The following is a 13,840-nucleotide window of genomic DNA, read 5'->3' as shown; positions in this document are numbered from 1 at the left end:
GTAATTTCACACAGATCTTCAGTGAGGGAAAGGCTATTAAAATAGATAGGATAAACAGCATATTCAGCCAGTGTTCTTTTATTTGCCCACACTTAACAAAACTCACATATTCTCTTTCATACTTCCCTAGAATTGCATTTATTTTAATAAACATTACTTGAGGGCTGATTTGGGGAACACTAGAGTAGAATTAACTGTTCTGAGCAGACATCTTTCAGTGCTCATGGTAACCCTGAAGCAGAGTCTAAAACTGAAATCTAGAAAACAGGCCCATAACTTTCTAATTCTCTAAGCAACCTGATTATATAAAGAATGAAAAAGGATGAAAAGAAAGAAAAAGGTGCAGAGTCACAGTTCCCAAGACAAGTCACGAAATACCTGTCATGCACTGCATGATCTGAAACACTGAGATTGTAAACCAGTGACTCCAATGGAGTAATGTTTGAGTCTTGCCTGGTAAACAGAGTTTTGTACACTCCACTGCACAAAGCAATGAATATAACAAGTGTCAGAATAGCTAAACATCAGGGAAACATCCATTTGGACTCAAAATTGGATGAAAAAGAGCAGTATCTTTGAATAAAAAATGGAGATGGACATAACAAAAGAGGGAAATAGAGGAAACACAGCTTTTTGATGTCAGACATTCAACTAGAAGAACACAGAACATAATCTATGCCATGTGAATATGGGAAAATTAAGTTTTTCAGTCACCCCATTTCTGAAAGAAAATATTTTAGAGGACAACTACAAAAAGAAAACCAATTCTATGAACTTTATTGTAATGTTTCTCACTGCTGTAATTTTAAAATCTGAAATGCTCTCACCAAGGTTTGTTTCCATTAATCTTGAGAATTTGTCTCATTCAAACTGCAGAGAGAAGGGCTTTATGACTGGTAGCAATAACAGATAAAAGTAAAAGCACTAACAAGATGCACAACAGACAAAAAGATCCCCCAGAGAATGTAGCACAGGCTCCTGCAGCTGCACTGAGTGGATATGGATAATCCCTGGTAGCTGCAAATACACTTAGGGGAGGTTTTCTGCAGGAGAAGCTTAATCTCAATCCATATATAGGAAAAATAATACTAAACCTAGTAATGGCTTAGCACTTTCTCTCCATGTCATTTTCTTCAGAAGTACAAAAACAAACCCTCAAATTGTTTTTTAGAATAATTGGTTTAACAAGAAAAATCAATCCCCTGACACTCAGGCCTCCTGTACCTTCTCCTGTACAGCAAGAGCACCTGCAGTGTCTTGCCTTGAACTGTGTTTAACACTGTAAGCCATACTTGTAGTTACAAACAGCTGTGAAAAAATTAAGATTTCTTTCAAAAATGCATTCTCTGCTGAAGTGGCAATGACAGACATGTCTCTTGGAAACAATGTGTGGGAATTTCAACTGAGAAGGTTGGTTTTGAAAGTATTTGTCAATTAGAAAAACTCTCTTTTAACCAGGAGATAAGAAAGAAAAATGCTTATCTTCATGTGACTTAACCAAAATGTCTTGACATGAAAAAGAAGCATTTTTCATTACATGACAAGAATATTTAATATTTACTAGGTACAAGTTTAAATAAATTCTAAAAAATCTGAAAAACAATGGAACAAAACCCCAACAACAAAACAACCACCAGAAACAAATGAATAGTCAATGGCATGTTGTGCAGGGTAACATTCAATGTACTGGGTTTCAGAAATGGGAAAAGAGGAAGTGTTCAGAACATTATCACAGCCTGAACAGAACAAAACCTTGGTTTGATTTGTGGGCAGCAAGAGAATTAATAAATACTCTGAAACAGCACAGTGAATGGAAAATTTGGGATAACAGCAGAAAAAAATAGCAGTGTCTTACTGACATAAACAGTCATTTGAGAAATACACCCCTGATGTCCAAGAGATTTGATACAAGTGGAAAAAAACCCTACCAGCAAGGTCCTCTGGGCTACCACGGATGAGGAAAATTTGTGGGGAGAAGGAACCTGACAGTTAATAAATCATCACAAATATGGAAACAAAAATATTACAGAAGCTGTTAGGGAAGCATAATATTTCTTACAAAGTAGAACTTTTAATCAAGTCTCTTGTAATTGTTAGAGTTTCTTACCCTATTAGTATAACTTTTTAGATCTCTCTTCTCAGTTTACCCTGACTTTTCTAAATTATCAAAATCCACTTTATGAATACATAGAGGTTTTACATTCAGCTCCTTTTTGCATGTGGTTATTTCAGACCTCAGTGCTTTACTAATAAACGTCCAGCTTTGCAATTGTTCCAGTTTGATGTATTCTTAGCCAGCTTATAAATACTGCTCTGAAACCTTCAGGTCCATGTCCCCCCCACACGTGCCTCTGTGCCACAGATATCTGCCCAGCTGCCAGGGGGACACGTGCAGGCAGGAGATAGAGGGGATGGAGGAGCTTTGTGCATTGCTGCACTACAACTTTGCTGATTAGGAGTGTAAACACTCAAAACAGAACCAATTTAAGCAAAGCAACAATTCACAGAGAAAGGTTTCACAGTAATTATTGAAAAGTTTTCATTCACACTGACCTAGGCATTTGCCAAAGTAAATTCATTTTACACTCCTGGACAGAGATCACTGTTCAAACCCACCTGCCAAAAGGCTTAGCACTTTCTGTATTTTCTCATTATAAACAGTCAGTGAATGTTCATAGTACGTTCTGAGTACTTGTGTTTTGTTTCTTTGCTGCAGCCCCTCAGCATTGCCAGGCAATGCCCACAATTGCCCTTGGTGCTCTAGACAAGTAGTGTCATCCCCTCATATAATGAAATCCAAATAATCATTTGTCACAACTCCTTGAAATAACATCTTCATGTTAAATGATGTATTGTTATGCTTCAAAACTGGAAATTATCTTGAAGCATAAAATTATTCCTTACAGGTTTCAAAAATTTGCTAGTAAGAGTCAGATAGCTTAGCAGTGTGTACTGTCACTAGCAACAAATCCTTTCTGCAACAGGGGGAGTTTTTCTCTAAAGTAAAATTTGGAAGCTTATTCCCAATTTTACCAAACTTTATTATTTTTGTTGTTATCATTTAATCCCTGATGGTTTTGATTACTAAGAAATGATGAGTATAGTACTCCAATCAAGCAAAAAAATGTTCAAACTTATTTTTAAATAGTCTGTTTTTACATATGAGATCAACCAAATTCAACTTGATCCATGATAATCTCCTAAACATTTGATCTTACAGCTGAGCTTGCAGTGGGCAGTTGAAATAACCAATTAGGAACTAACTGGTTTGAAAGGAAACTTTCAAAGAAATAAGCTATGAAATTGCCTAATTCTGAAACCTGGGAATAATCAGCAGTTTGCTTCTGGTCTAGATTTCCATGAACTTCAGCGGTCTGCCTGCTGGTCATGCAGCACAGAGCCTGAATCAAAGAAACCCTCACAAAGCTCACTTGGACATTGTGCCTGCAGTCACAGGTCGCTGTCAGAGCAGATTCCCAGCAGCTGGGGAAAAAAAAGTGCAATGCTGTGGGTCTGAAGTGAAACTGGGTGGGCGTGGGCATCTAAGTTCCTTCTAAAGTAATCAGAGCAGCAGTAGAAGCAATAATGAATTGCCATAGGGGGATCTGCTAAGTGTCAATATGAATGTCATCCTTTTTTCTTCTTCTCCAATTGTTGTCTCATTGCCTGATAGCCACAGGTTGTTGAAAACTGCCTGACTGAAAACATGCTGAAATAGCATCACATGATATTTGAGGTAGGAATTAAATATTTAACATATATTTTTACTGCAAAAGAAACATGAAAGAAAACTGAACTGTGCTCTGATATTATAAACAGAAAATGACAGGGGAATAATTCAAATCTAAGCCCATCACCTCCCTAGTAATCAAATTATAAAAGTAGCTCTCCCAAGCTCACTGCCACAGTTGTTGCTCAATCAGAAGGTCTGAGTAATAGAATAGGAAACCTTCAGACATGCTTTTAGATTAGGCAGCTGTGTTTTTCCTGATGGACCATTATAAACATTTCCACTTCCCATCACCTGAAATTAAAGAGAATAATTTCCATGAACTTTCAAATAGCTCAACTATTGAAGCCATTTTCTCTCTGGACTCTTCTCTGATGTTGGACTGATTTTCTCAAATTGTTTTGTTCTGTTGTCATCCTAAATACTCACCTTTTTGCCAGTAACTTGGAGGATAAAGCTGTGCCTACTAGTGCTACTGAAATAACCACTAAAGTAACTGGATTTCTTTTTTTAACTACCAGAACTTTTAGACAAATCTTTGCCCTCTGGTGGTGGGAATGCTTCCCCTGGTTAATCCTCTTCTAACCTGACTAATTCTGTGACACTTCCTTAATTTCAACAGCATTTTCTTAATTTTGCAGAACTGCCTCTGTGGAGGAGATACTCCACAAGAACAGCTTTCAGAATGCTATCTTTGAACTGCAGCTACTCTGAATTTTCTCTCATAGGTTTAGGTCTAGTGTAGGCAGTGGTGCTCCACCTCTGTGTTTCCTTCAGCCTTCAGGCACACTGATTTTTCATTCCACTTGGCTTCATTGTTTGACCTGGCAATATCCCCTACATTACCTAAGAGATATTCATCCCAAATCTGGATACATCCCCACAAATCTGCTCAACATGGCAGTGGGTCTCCTCAGTGGCTACCTGCTATGTGGCACCATTCTCTAGAAATGGTCAAATAAGTGAGAGCAGAACATTTTTAAACTTCCAAACTTTGTGACTTCAGAAAGTGATATCCTGCATCAGTCATTTAATTTCTCCCTTCTCTAAGGTTGAAAAATTGCCAGGGGCACTTTTCCTCCCCACCCAAGTGCACAGTACAGCCTACAAAAAGCCACATGCACACTGGCATTGAAGATTTGATTCAACATTTGGCTAAATATGTGGGAATCATGAAACTATGGAACCTCTTGTTAGGAGCAAAGGACTACAGTTCACCATCGTCTCCCGAAACAACTTGCATTAAACAGTGTTAAGTTTTTTTGAAGGCAGATATCAAAACATTCTTTCAGAACTTTTTTTTTTGCAAGTTGCATATTTTTAGTATTCAGAAATGCTACATAAACATTGGCCAGGTAATTTAAATTACTATTGAAAATAACATTTTTAATAGAAATGCCTACTTAATGATGCAATTCATTTTGGTTTCCTTCCTAGATAAAGTAGTAACAAAATCAGGTGCTTTAAACCAAAATGGTGCCTTCAGGACAAAGAGTACTAAACTAAAAAAGTCAGGTAACAACTTATCTAAAAATGTTACTCGAGTCAGAAATACAAATATTGCTCTGATTTATATAAGCATCCCAGACAAAGGGAAAACATAGGACTGCAAAACTATTGAGATGCCCCTTAAAGGGGAGCCCTGAAGCATGCTCAAAACTCAATGAAATTTTAATTTCATTGCAATTAAATGCAGAATTCCTCCAACATCAATGAAATCAAGATTTCTTCTGATAAAGAACATTGGTACAAGAATAAGTGAGCACAACTGGCAATGAACAGTTCTGGAGGTAAAGAATAAATTTTAATTTCCATATCAGAAAAGTGAGGCTCTGTAATTGTTCCCAGTTGGTGCAACAGGAGGAAAAGATTTAATGTGTCCAAAATTAACATGTTAGATTAAAAACCTGTAAGTTCAAGAGCACAGTCCCCAGCACAGCTGCCACGACTGCCAGAAACATTACACTTATTACACAGAAATAGACAGGAATGATGATGTTTACCTTCTCCCTAGAGCTACCCTTTTCTCAAAGAAGAGCAGCCCAGTTTTTATGTGCACCACAAAGAGCTGCATTGCAGTGTGCCTGTGATTTAGGAATCACCAAGTGCCTTCAATAATGCTCTGATTCTGTCACACAGAGCAGCTGTTCCCATTCTGCAGCCTCAAACTCCAGCAGGGGCTATTTACTGACCAACTGGTGAGCACTGGATCTTTAGTTTCTTAGGCAAGCTGAAAAGAGGAAAAAGCAAAACTAGTGCCATTACATCTGGGGAATTGATTTAGAAAGAAAAAACCAGTCTGTCCTTGATGAGAAGTGTTTCTCAACACTAAATGCATGTCTCAATATTAAACTTCAAAGCTCTGATGTAACAGAACCCAAATAGTTCAGAGCCTCTTTAAAGTTACCACAGCACTCAGCAAAGTTAAGGACAAGGAAAAGTAGAGCTCTTCTTACGTCCCTGTGCTGCATCATCCCCTCCCTCTGCCCTGCAAAACACAATGACAACACATCTTTTGATGTTTTGAATTCTTCATGGCTTTGTATAGCAGCATAACACCAGAGCACCTCATTTAAATTTTTGATTTATCATAAAACCCAAGAGATTGTTATAAGAAGTAAAAAATAAATGTCATAAACCAGTAAAAGCTTTAACTTTTCACCAGCAACTTCAAACTCTGAATTAACACAGAGATTATTGTGAAACGATTGTATTTTCATTTCCTGCCTTTAAGTCACAGCAACAATTCACACAATAATTATTCCTGGACTTTTTTTTTTTTTTTTTTTTTTTGTTAAGAGAAAATTGAAGCAAAACATCTGGTTATTGTAACCAGAAGCTCCAGTTGAAAGCAAGGAGCTAGAACTGAGTGCTCAGTCACATCACTGAACTGCTGAGACACAGGAGCAAAGGCGCAGAGAAGCAACAGAGCAGCTTCTGTTGCTGAGATCAGAAGCAACTCAACAACAGTGCATGAAAGCATATTAAGCAATTTTTTTCCAATTACTTAGCTGCTACCAATAGAATTTCTCTTACCTTTCTCAAAATAAAATTACTTTTACAGCACTTAAAAAATAAGACAAAGGATGTAGATGACAGAAACAGAGTAATCCAAGACCACTCACACACTGCATTAACCTAATATTTGGAGAAAAAGCAAGTCTAGGTTACTAGTGTTTCCTACTGTTTAGTGAGTTTACAAATGTAATTTTTGTAACAATAATCCAGTTCTTCAATGGGTTGCAAGAATAAAATATCCTGATTCCTTTCTGTCAGTCATTATAGACAGTCTGCTCAATCTATTGTCTCTCTGAAAGATTAATAAAATGTGAGTGTGAAAGGAACAACCACGGGGAGACATAAATGCACTTGTACTCGCCACCAATGCAAGCAGCTCACAAAGCACTTTTCAGACAAAACTGCCATGGGATTTCATGAACAATGTTTCTGAGCTGCCATTTTTACCACACTTTATAGCTAATGATTTCTGTAGGTCTGACAAATCTTTTAACAATGCTGTGGTTACTGGCTACTGATTCAAAAAACAAGGAAAAAGGTTAGTAACTTGAAGTATATAAATGATCCCACTAGCACAGCTGTAGATCCTGAAATATATGTTGAGTGTCAGAAATTAAGGCACAGATACCACATTAAATGCTTTTCTGACCTTTAGAAACTTGAAAATGGGACACATTTTCTTATAAAAACTCCTGTTTCAGTCAACACCTCTATAAAAACCCAGTCCTTTCTTTCGATGTCCCCAAATTGTCTTTTCATTTGGTCTTAATACATTCCATTCATGTGCCACACAGTTAACTGATTTATCTTGCATCACTCATCTTTTACCAGCACAGTATTCCACTTCTCCTAGGACTTATGCCCACATTCCAAACTATAATGCCAAAGGAAAGAGATTTTAATTGTTTTTAAAGGTAAACTGACTGAAATTTTCTTCTCCATCTCAAAATACATAAATATGTATATAAAAGCAGTAGATAACTTGGGCTGTAAAAAAATCCTCCTTCACTATTGTCCTTTTAAAATAGGTAAAGAGCAATAACCTCATCTGGAAACTAAAAATAGGATGAGTAATTTTACCATCTTTTCACATTTTGCTCTTATTCCCCTGGAATATAGTGACCTTATTGGCTTTGCTTATGTAACTGGTAATAGGTTGCCTAGCTGGAATTTTTCCTTTAACACAAGCAATTTTGTGCATATTTTCTGTTGGGCCAATCTTTCTGCCCTCCTTTTTGCATTCCAGCCCTCACTCATGTGCCCTCTCAGCCAGGGGCAGCAGGAAGCTCTCGCTGCTCTGCAGCCACAGCCGCGTTCGACACCGGGCGGGATGCAAGGCACCGAGCGCTGGAGACACTCAGGGCCACACACAGACTCCTCCTGCCTCAGAACACCAATAAATCTGTTTCCACTGGGTTGATACAACCAGCACTCACTGTCACAGCACAGACCTGCCCAGTAGCTGCAGCCAGGACCTTTGGCTGCCAAGTGTCCTTCCCTAAATCCATCTTGTGGGCCAAAGGCAAAGGATGTGTTGCAATGGACAACATTATCAAACATGGATCAATGGCCATCAGCCTGATTCTCCCCCTCCTCTTAGTGAAGGCACATTCATTTACCTGGTGTCTTCCTATACAATCAGTGCTCATAATGGAATAAAGCAGGAAACACTTTTGAACATCCAGCTTCTTAGTCCTACATCCAGCTTCTTCCTTGCAGGGCTCAGACAAGTTTGTAATAGATGCTCACTCCTTTTTTAAGAAAATTATTCTGAAATAGCTGCAATTCTCACACATCTGTTGCCCTCTGGTAGACATGCTGAGTTTCTATGACATTTAACAGAAATATCATGCAGGTAACCTGAATTATTCCTAAGTGTCTTTCCATTCATTTGGAGCTAAAACAGCTACAGATGTTGCAAACAAGACAAACACTGATTTCACTGAATCCAATACTTCAGTCATGGGACTGCTTAAATGAAAGAACATGGACTAAACAGGAAAAGTACCAAAGAGAAAAAAAAGAGAAAAAAAAGAAAAAGCTTATCTCATAGCCTGTCATGAAATCATGTTCTCCAGTTTCTTTTGGTTCAGGCCTTCATGATCCTAATTTTCACCTATTTCTCATTTTGCAGCAGAGGCATTTTTACAAGTTTTAAAAATCTTTCAGAGTGTGCTCCAACAATAGAAACCAATGTGCATGGCAAATAAAACTTGGATGAAAGCAGTGAGACCTCAGAGTTTGAATCCCCAGCAGTGTCAGGATCATCATCAAACCTGATGTTTTCACAAGGTGAAGGACAAATTGATCCAGATGCAATCCAAAGGCTGACGTAACATATGGTAATTCAACTCAGCTTATTAACAATCCTCTCCAAACAATCTCCGAGGAAGCATTCATGAAAGCTGTTTCTGAACAGTGAGACTTTGTCACAGGTTATTAAACATCACTAAAGATGGTCTCCTGTGATGCACAGAAAAACTTCTGAGCCAAAAGGCAAAAATTCAGATTAAGGGCACTTTTATATTTAGGAAAATGAGCAAACATTAAACATTGCGCAAAATGAAAATACTTTATTTAATACCAAATATGATTCAGAAGTTTCAAGCACTGAAGACCAGAAAAACAAACTGGTTTTTGCCTTTCCAAATACACCTATATTCAGCATGGAAGCCACTGATTTTTAAGATACACCTGAAATGTCTTTTAGCATCTAGTTACTGCTGATTGCCTTTTCAGCTGCCAATTCTTGTTTGGGTTTCGAGTAATCCCAAGGTCTTCTGTTCTCTGTGTACCCATAGAGCTTCCGCAGTGCCACTCGTGCAGCCTCCTCCTCTGCAGCCAGCAGTGTTTCACCAGGGCCTTCAGCTAACATCTTCTTATCACTTGGGGAAAAACAACCAAAATTACAACCATGAAAAACCAAAGTTTCCAGCATAAAACCCTGAGCACTGCTGTGTACTGTCAATAAAACAGACTGGTTTTTCTCCAGTGTCTGTGAACACTGACTTTTATATACACACAATGGAAACATTTCTGTTGGTCTTTCCTGCAAAGGCAAGTAACTGTATATTCAGTAATGGAAACTCAGATCAGAAATCTGTCCATTTCCTGGGAGAACACCACTCTGTTCATTTAGGTTCCTAACACAGCACTGACTCTTAACAGCATTCAATTTGTCAGCCCTGATAAAAAAATCTGCAAATTTGTTACTCTGGTTAGGTTAAACAGGAACTGAAGTGCTTTTGTCTTTTCTCCTTCCCTGGTAAAGACGCATTTCAAAGTGCTTCAAAAGGACTGAGAAGCTCTCTCTGTTATGAATTATGTGCTCACATCTGTTTAACAAACACCTATGGGCACACACTAAATAGGAGCAGTTCATAAAGGGACACCAGGGATTCCTGAAGAGAAACAATCAAAGTTCCTTTCTCTTTTATAAGATACAATTTAATTTGGTACAGAAACCAAAGCAGGGTAAAGCAGAACAACTTAAGGCATGTGTTCATCTGCAGCTCCTTCAGGAGAGCAGCAGTGATGTGGATTCTGTTCTGCCCCACAGGAGCACTGTCACTGCTGGGCACTGACCACACCTGACACAAATGCACCAGGGACAACTGGCACTTCCTAAGTCGTGCCTGGACACAGATACTCCTATGGCCCAGTTTACAGTGCTGCTGATTTTCAAACTTAAAAACTTCTCTGGAACTTAAAATTAGTCTCTCTTCCATCTCACTCCCTTGATGTCTCTTTATGCTTGCTTAAGCCCTGGATACAGCTGTGGTCCTTCCAAAGCCGTGCAGTTATGCTGTTCCCAAAGTTCCTGTGTCAGGTCACTCAGAACACACCCAGGCTCTTTGGTGCACCCCATTTAGCCTCTGGAGCCCTTAGTCAGAGACTGTTTATGTATCACCACAGCAAGCTATGGCTAATGCTTAAATGGCTCATTTTATATGGAACTTACTATCACGTTTCTTTTCTGGAACAACTTGACCAAAAAGCGTGAGTAGAAAAGTAAAAGACCATCTTCCCTCCTTCCCACTCCTCCAATTAAAGCCATTTAACTTTAGATTAATATTGCACTAACCAGTACAACCCAACAAAGTAGACTGGCAGAACTGTGCTGACTCCCAGCTGCCTGGTAATTCTTGGTTCTGGAGCAGAGATATTCCTCTTGGTCAGTTCTTCCAGCAGTAAACCCATAGGATTTACAACTTCCCAGATCTCAAACAGGTCTTTTCCAATCAGCTGGGGAATAAAAAAGTCCTAAACAAGAAAATGTAGAAGTTATTATTAATGGCTTGAGAGTCTGGTGTCTCCTAATGAAAAAACAGTATGAAGAGACAAAAACTGACAATGAATTGCTGAAATGAATGATAAAGCTGCCTCAGTGCCCCATCGCAGTGCTCGGAGTCTCTGACTGTGGTGTAGCCATTGACAGACTTGTGCCGGGGGCAAAGTCAGCCCCAGACCCAGAGAAGGGACAGCTCCAGCCTAAGGGACAAGCTGTGGCAGCAGAGGAGCTGGGGCAATACATGGGAATGTGCAAAACCACGGGTCGTTCACCTGCTGGGATCACTCTCTTTGGCACACTGAATTTCAATCAAACATTTTTGTATGAAATATCTTCAGGGGCTTGCACTCCTACACGCAAAACCTATGAACTCATCCCTGTTTATATAGAATGGAGCTTTTTTAAACTGAAGATAGATGAAATCTAACATGGAATAATTTCATTATCTGATAATATAGTGCATATAATGCTTTCCCTTAGCAACTTTCAGCAAATATTAATATCACCATCACAATCCAGAAGGATATGATTTCATATACTTGATCAGCCTTCTTAATCAAAAAGCCCCCAACAAAATCCCCAACCCACAAAACCCCAGCTGACCACCACCACCACATCAGATCTCATTGTTAAATTGTCTTGTTACAGGTATTGTCAAACTTCTGCCAACCTCCCTGGATCTTTCCCCATCCAGGTACAAAGCAGCCTTCATTGAACCTACCCTGACAAAGATCCCGGTTCTCTCGGGCCCGCTGCTTTCCAGCAGGGCTCCTATCACAGCGAGGAACGTCCTCTGCAGCACGTCTGGTGGGGCAGGAAAATCCCTGCAAAGCGCCAGGTCCTGTATGGACAGGTTTTGAGCCACATAAGAGACAAGTTCCTGACTGCTCAGAAAATTAACCAGTGCTTCTATGCCCTTTGCAGGTAACTCTGGGTAGGCGCCTTCAAAGCACTGCCCCAGGTAAGCGCGGGCGAAGCGCAGCCCTCGCTCCGCAAGGCCGGTGTTGTCCTGGAGCTGAAGAGCGACCGCGTCCTTGTCCAGCCCCAGCTGCCGGCGCCTCGCCTCTTCGCTTTCGATGTAGCAGGGGTTAACAAACGCAGTCTTGAGAAGATCCAGGGCGAAGTTTTCCTGCACCCGGTGGCTGAAGGCTTGGATCTCCGCGTGGTAATCCCAGTTGGGCTTCTCGGACCTGCGGGCGCGGAAAGGGAACCAGCTCAGGAATGGAACGCGTTGCCCGTCCCGCGCCTTTTGAACGGGCACGAGAAATGAAATTGAGCTTGAATACCAAACCCAGTATTAAAATCCCTGGGGTCAGACACTGTCGGTTCCGCATCCCCGTCTGCCTGCTCCGTTCAACCCAGACTATGCCAACCTGCGGAGCTCAACCCATTCTGCTCCAAAGCGTGAGCAGACGGCGCCTAAACGTTCTAATTTTTCCCCTTTTAGGGGCCGTCGCACCCCTTCTCCGAGCCCTGCCCGCCTCTCCCGCCGCTCACCGCCGCTGCGGAGGCGCCTGCAGCCGCTGCAGCTCCAGGTACGCCCGAAGCCACCGCTTCTTTTCGGGGGGCGGCGCGGTGCTGAACGCGGTACCGAGCCCGGTGCCCCGCCCGGCCCCGGCCAGGAGCGGCCGCACGGCCCGCAGGAGCAGCCGCGCGGCCATGGCGGTGCGGGCAGGAGCGGCTCCGCCCCGCGGCTTCCGGGCGGAAGCGCTCCCGGCCCGGGCGGCGGAACCGGGCCCGGGCTCTGCAGCCTGCACCGGACACCCCCGCCCCGGGGACACGGGCAAGGGCAGGAGCAGGGCAGCTTCAGCGCCGGGGCTCCGGCATGGGCCGCCGGGATGTTTCAGCTGAGACCCTCAGGCTGGGCGCCCCTCAGCCCTCAGGCCGCGGCCGCCCCGCGGTGTGACCGGGGAGCTCGCAGCGGTCCCGGGCAGTCCCGCGGTGTGACCGGGGAGCTCGCAGCGGGTCCCGGGCAGTCCCGCGGTGTGACCCATGGGGAGCTCGCAGCGGTCCCGGGATAGTCCCGCGGTGTGACCGGGGAGCTCGCAGCGGGTCCCGGGGCTGCGGCGCTCGCCGAACGCGCCCCACGCGCGGCCCCTTAGGTGGCGGCGTTTTAAAATATTTTTATGAGTTCCATTCCTACGTGCAAGACAAAGTCCGGTTTTGTGCACTTAAAAGAAGCTTTATTTTTGACTATTGCCTATACAGTTCTTTGTACATCTCTCAGCCCTCATTTGCACCATCAGAGTTCATACAGTACACCTTCAGTGCAAAGGTCATGGTATAAAACTCATGAAAATGCAGAAAATGTGCAAAGCAGGCCTGGCCCTTTTTATCGTCTTTACTAAAAGACAAAGGCACACGCTTCAACATTCACGGTAAGAAAATATGCACAGCAAAAGCCCCGATATAGTCACGGAACACAGTAAACAAAGCTCAGAAAGAACATAGACCACAGACAGCCCTGTGGGAAGCCAAGGAAGCAGGTACAGCAGCCTGTACAGCAGTGCAACAGCCACACACTGAGCCCACTCTGACTCCAGAGCACAAGAAACGGATGAGAGCAGCATTCCTGCAGGCATTTGCAGCACTTGTAGCAAAACCCCCTGACGGTCTCATGCTGCTGCTCCCGGGATGCCCGGTCCTTACCCGGGCACCGCCCCCGGGCCCGTGTGCAGCCGCAGCGCCGCCCTGGGTCCCGCTGTGCAGGGGCAGCCCTGGCACTGGACTGGGGCCTCTGCGCTGCGCGGGGAGCGGGGATAGCGCTGGAACAGACCCCGGCTCCTTCTCCTCTGCAGCCG

General features: G+C 42.3%; 1 protein-coding gene across 1 annotated transcript; it reads right to left on the bottom strand.

The window, feature by feature from the left end:
* Positions 1-9,301: 9,301 nt before the first annotated feature.
* MRPL44 (mitochondrial ribosomal protein L44) lies at positions 9,302-12,724 on the bottom strand. Its single transcript, XM_059855320.1, has 4 exons — positions 12,537-12,724; positions 11,761-12,229; positions 10,833-11,011; positions 9,302-9,633 (listed from the first exon to the last, which is right to left on the bottom strand). Exons 1-4 carry the CDS (start codon positions 12,698-12,700, stop codon positions 9,462-9,464), a joined length of 984 nt encoding a protein of 327 aa, XP_059711303.1. The 5' UTR covers positions 12,701-12,724; the 3' UTR covers positions 9,302-9,461.
* Positions 12,725-13,840: the final 1,116 nt, after the last annotated feature.

Source organism: Haemorhous mexicanus, chromosome 10 (assembly GCF_027477595.1).
Source record: "Haemorhous mexicanus isolate bHaeMex1 chromosome 10, bHaeMex1.pri, whole genome shotgun sequence".
Taxonomy (NCBI): domain Eukaryota; kingdom Metazoa; phylum Chordata; class Aves; order Passeriformes; family Fringillidae; genus Haemorhous; species Haemorhous mexicanus.
Note: the sequence above shows the minus strand (reverse complement) of the source record. Positions and strands in the feature narration are given on the sequence as shown.

Excerpts from the sequence above, each read along its gene's own strand:
- MRPL44 (XM_059855320.1), bottom strand. The coding sequence starts at position 12,700 with ATGGCCGCGCGGCTGCTCCTGCGGGCCGTGCGGCCGCTCCTGGCCGGG. Across the intron at positions 11,012-11,760 it reads GAACCGGGATCTTTGTCAGG|GACTTTTTTATTCCCCAGCT; the intron begins GTAGGTTCAATG and ends TTTCTTGTTTAG. Across the intron at positions 9,634-10,832 it reads TACTTTGTTGGGTTGTACTG|TGATAAGAAGATGTTAGCTG; the intron begins GTTAGTGCAATA and ends TTTTTCCCCAAG.